The sequence below is a fragment of the Scophthalmus maximus genome, chromosome 13 (assembly GCF_022379125.1).
Source record: "Scophthalmus maximus strain ysfricsl-2021 chromosome 13, ASM2237912v1, whole genome shotgun sequence".
Taxonomy (NCBI): domain Eukaryota; kingdom Metazoa; phylum Chordata; class Actinopteri; order Pleuronectiformes; family Scophthalmidae; genus Scophthalmus; species Scophthalmus maximus.
In genome coordinates this window covers 985,001-990,000 of record NC_061527.1, presented here as the reverse complement: position 1 = coordinate 990,000, position 5,000 = coordinate 985,001, and the positions used below count along the sequence as shown (strand labels likewise).

Below are 5,000 nucleotides of genomic sequence, written 5' to 3'. Positions count from 1 at the left end.
AGAGAGAGAGAGAGAGATCTGATTTGAACAAAAACACTTTACTTACATCTTTTCATAATCAAGTTCAAATACAGTGCTGGTGCATTCTTCATAAATCAGTTGGCAGAGATAAAGTTGTTGTACGCAGGTTTTATCTGAACGTGGCGGTCGTCGCCTGTGAAGACCGGAGGTTAGAATCCGGGTGCTAACTGGTTAGCATGCTAACTTAAGTAGAAGCAAAGAACTGATAGAAATAGAAGAAGAATGATGTCATGATGTCATTCATACCACACGATGACGTTTGATTGGTCAATCGTGTTTTAATCTTACTGGTTGCAAAAGTTCATGAATTACTACGACACATGACGTCAGTCCTGACATATGATCATAAACAATTTTTTAATCAGGTACATATATATATAAATATATGTGTACAGTCCTATGAACTCATTTTTGAACTATGTTTGCGTCATGACGTCATATTCTGACTTCTCCGTGACCTCACTCATCATCCGATGGAGAATATAACATTCTGACCACTACAAGATTTAAATGGTCTCCGTATTATCATATAACCATATTCTTGTTGACCTTGACCTTTGACCTTTTACCACATCAGCTCCAGGAGTTAATCATCTGGAATATTAAAGAAATATCAACCCCAACATTGGTTATAGGCTGGTGAGTAAACAGTTGTCAATGCTAACGTTAGCTATGCAACAATAGCAAAAACTATTTTCTGTACTTTAATATCTTTTTAATTTTTGTAAAATAAAGGTGATTGTAGTCTCTGTGTCCAATTAGTTTCTCAATGTAGTTTCTAACCTTTAGTGACATATTCATATTTCCATATGATTTAAAAAATGTTTAATTCTGGATCCAAACGACAGTTGTAGATTTTCTTTTAATTTAATTTCACGAGATTCTTCAGCTGCTGCGTGCTGTCACGTTCTACTTGATGAAGTGTGAGTTGGTCACCTGTCTTTGTCGGCCAGCGGCTGCTGGGTGAACGCTGCGGCTGCTCCTCCGCTCTGCTCCGTCCTCTCCACCATCTCTCTCTCCAGAGCCAGGCAGCGCCGCGACTCCACGTCCGCCAGCGACGCCATGCGCTCGGCCTCGCCCCGCGCAAGCTCCGCCTCCTGAACGCAGCCAAAACAAGACTGGTGAGCGTGCGATCCACAACCGATCGACTGTGTCGCGTCCATCGTCTCTTTCCTTCCTCCTCTCTCTACCTCCTGCAGCAGCTGAACTTTGGTTTCCAGGATTTCTTGCATGTGGCAGATTTCGTGCTGCCGCTCGGCCAGGCGGCGCTGCAGCTCCGCTTCATTCTGATTGGACAGGCTGTCGGCCGTCAGCCTGCAGGGTCGGAGGGAAAAAATCATGTTTGCAAAGCAAGCAGAGAAATAAAAAGACGTGAGAATAATAAGTTGCGTACTTAGTCGACAGGGTTTGTTGAAGCTTTAATAACCAGATGGAAAATAATTTATGTTGTTTGTTTGTTTGTTTGTTTGTCAGCAACATGAAAAGATCCTGATCAGATTTCCAGTGAACTCGGTGGAAGGACGGAACACGGAGCACGAAAGAATCCAACTGGTGCAGGTCGGTTAAATCAAAGGCGACTGTTGGGCCTCGTCGTAGTTTCAGTATTCGAGATCAGATTCATTCCTCTGGCGTCAGATCAATAAAGTCGATCTCATCTTTAATGTCTGGCTCCGTAGGGAACTTCGAGTGCGTCCACACGATCTGACACCGTCGACGGAGGACGATGTTCGTGAACTGGCCTCTGGTTTTCATCACAGAGTCGTCATGGTAACAGACCTCTGTGGACATTTACGTACCCACAGGATTTTTTCTTGAACTACAGGAGCTCAGGGGAATTTTTTTTAGATATTAGCCAAAACATGAACGGCCCAGATCCTGTTGAATCTCTTTCATCAGACGAAAACTGGAGCGTTTAAATGACTCCATATTTAGAAGAACTTATTCACAGAAGTTGAATATATTGTCCATAACTCTGTGTTCATATATGTTAAATATAGTTCCATGAGGTGGAGCGACCTCCGTGTGAGTCTCCATGTTTCTACGTCGTGTTGTTGAACTAAACGTCCAGAATACGTCACGTTCACGTTGAATTTTCAGACGCTGCAGGAAGTGGAATCAGCGGTGCGCCGCCATAAAGTGTCCCCTGTCGGTCGCTCAGTTGGTTGCAGGTTTGCAACTTTACCACCAGATGGCGCCAGAAAATTACAAGAATTACACACTGGGACTTTAAGTCTGTTATCAGAGGAGGTCGACATTTCAGGTAGTGTCAAACTCAAAAGTGACCACAGCAGCTACTGATGTGACACACGTTGTCCCACTGTCTGATTCGTTTTCCAAACTGATTTGCTGATTTGTGAAATATCCTGCTGGATGACAAAGGTATTTCAGAGGGAGAGACAGAGACAGTGAGACAGGGAGACAGTGAGACAGGGAGACAGTGAGACAGGGAGAGACAGAGACAGTGAGACAGTGAGACAGGGAGAGACAGAGACAGTGAGAAAGGGAGACAGTGAGACAGTGAGACAGGGAGAGACAGAGACAGGGAGACAGGGATACAGTGAGACAGTGAGACAGGGAGAGACAGAGACAGGGAGACAGAGAGAGACAGACAGCTGTCTCACCAACAGGTGCAGCAGCTGAAATAGTTCTCGACAACTCAGCAACACAACAAACCCGCAGGCGACCTCTTGACCTTTACTCTCCCTGCTCCCCCTTCAAAACAAACCCCGCCCCCTCCCCCTCTTCGTCCTCTTGTCCCACAACCCTTCAGTCACTTCATCTCAGTCCATACATGGAATTCCTCAGAGCTTAGTCCGTGTTGGGACAGCGAACGCCGGCGGCGGCGGCCTCGCGTGTGATGAGAGCGACCGCGCTCCGATGCACTCGGGGCTCATGGGAAATAATCAAACAGGCGATGAAAAGAGTGTTTTCATAGTTTGCAGGCGAGTTTTTCCCCTGAAGACGTTGCAGCAGATCCGGCGCGGCTGAATGACTGAAGCTGCTTTTTCTAATACTGTTTATATTTTTATATATTATATATTTGTTTATATATATGTTTATATATTACACACGACGTGCGTGAGATGTGATGTCGAGTGATTTGAAATACTCACAGAGCTTCGTCCAGAAGCTGCTGTTTGTCCTCGAGCTCCTTCTTCAGACTCTCCACTTCAACCTTCAGCTCGATGTTCTGCAACGATATTCACGAAGAAACGTGAGAACAAACATGAACCTGGTAGAAGTACGAACAGGGAACGAGGGAGATATTATATAAACCTCAACTGAATGTTTGGATTTAAAAACCTGTGATGTTTTAAACACAACCTGCACATTTGAGCTTCTTTCATATATATTTCATATATAATACATATAAGGCTTTTTTAAATACTATTTTAATTCTTTATTTTTTAATATTTTGTGATATTTTCTTCTACCTCTTCCCTGAAGCCTCCGACTCTTGTTGCTGCTGCAGTTTCCCCGACGTGGGATTAATAAAGTCATATCTTATCATATCTTGTCTAATCTTACACTGTCTGCATGTACAGTGCAGGTTGAAACAACAACACATCTCCAGTTGGTTCAAACTTAAAAGGAGAAACAAATCTTTATGAATCTCCAGGAGTTTGTGCAGAGACACACTGAGCGTCCAGAGTCTCACGTGTCGAGTCCTCTACTGTATCTGAATGGATCTATAAATAGCTGGTGTTGATACGAGCAGCTGCTGCTGTATCTGTCCCCCCCCCCCTCCTCCAACCCCCCGCACTCAGCAACAACACCACTTTTAACTTCTGGCCCTGAACGCAGCGGGAGGACCGGAGTGGACCGGTCGACAGTCGCTCGCGTGCAGGGACGGGTCTCTTGTGAACTGATCAGGAATCAGAGCAGCGAAGGTCTTCATGTTACTGACGCGCTGCACAGGTGTGTGTGTGTGTGTGTGTGTGTGTGACTGTACGCATGCATACAGTCACACACACACACACACGCATGTGTGAATGCCTGCAGGTTGTGAGCAGAAGAGAATGTGGGTCACCGGTCAGACGGGGACTGGAGAGGCAGTGAGGCGGAGACCAGTTCCTCTTCAGACGCTCAGAGAATTGAAACCTCAACGGTTCAGTTGTTCCATGATCCGGAGCGTTAGAGAGCGTTTCACTGATCACGCGTTTGAACAGATTAATGGTTGAATCACATTTAAAGATCCTCAGAGGCTCACACTGTCAACAGTACAGTACACATATATGTATATATATATATATATATATATATATATATATATATATATATATATATATATATATATATATATATATATGTGTACATATATTAATAGGACATGATGTTAAAAACTCAAACCTCTGCAGTGTTTTCATACTGTTCATTTGCTGTTTTTTTGTTTTGTTTAAATAAAAATACTGTTGTTGTTGTTGTTGTTTTGTAGAGGAATCTATGGAAAGGTCAAAGTTCATCTGGGGGCCACCTAGAGGCCTGTTCACTTCACTGCAGCGTCGCCGTCAAACACGACATTTCCCATATCGACACATCGGCCAATAAATATATGTCAGAGAAATTTGGCAATGATTCCTGAGATGTCGTGATCAAACCCTGATGACAACGACATGTGAGTGAGCGTTGATATTTCACAGTTTAACCATGAACTTCACTATTAATTACTATGAATAACAAGGAAAACACCAATATATTGAACTTTACGTGAAATTTAAACAAGTTCATTCTGTAAAATAAAAGTTTTCATATCAGCAAACGAACGTTGATACTAAACGTTTGGAAATATTGATGAGGGATTGATGGAGCGCCAGTGAAAACAATCGATCTCCTGCATGTGATCAATGTGTCCGTGTGATCGGGACGTTCCCACTCACCCTCTTGTGCACGCCGTCGCTGCTCTCCTCGAACTTCTGCTGGATCTTCTCCTCCAGGAAGTAGATGCGCAGCTTCAGGCTGAAGTTCTCCTTCTTCAGGTC

General features: G+C 43.8%; 1 protein-coding gene across 3 annotated transcripts in view; it reads right to left on the bottom strand.

Moving 5' to 3' along the window:
* LOC118318860 (phosphodiesterase 4D interacting protein) overlaps positions 1-5,000 on the bottom strand; it is an 82,116-nt gene that overhangs the window by 36,588 nt on the left and 40,528 nt on the right. For all 3 annotated transcript variants that reach the window (XM_035648903.2, XM_035648902.2, XM_035648905.2), the window contains 4 exons: positions 4,899-5,000; positions 3,135-3,211; positions 1,212-1,335; positions 958-1,118 (listed from right to left, as the gene is read on the bottom strand). The exon at positions 4,899-5,000 is cut by the window's right edge and continues 9 nt beyond it. In XM_035648903.2, coding sequence (XP_035504796.2) covers positions 958-1,118; positions 1,212-1,335; positions 3,135-3,211; positions 4,899-5,000 — 464 coding nt within the window. The remainder of the gene's footprint in view (positions 1-957; positions 1,119-1,211; positions 1,336-3,134; positions 3,212-4,898) is intronic.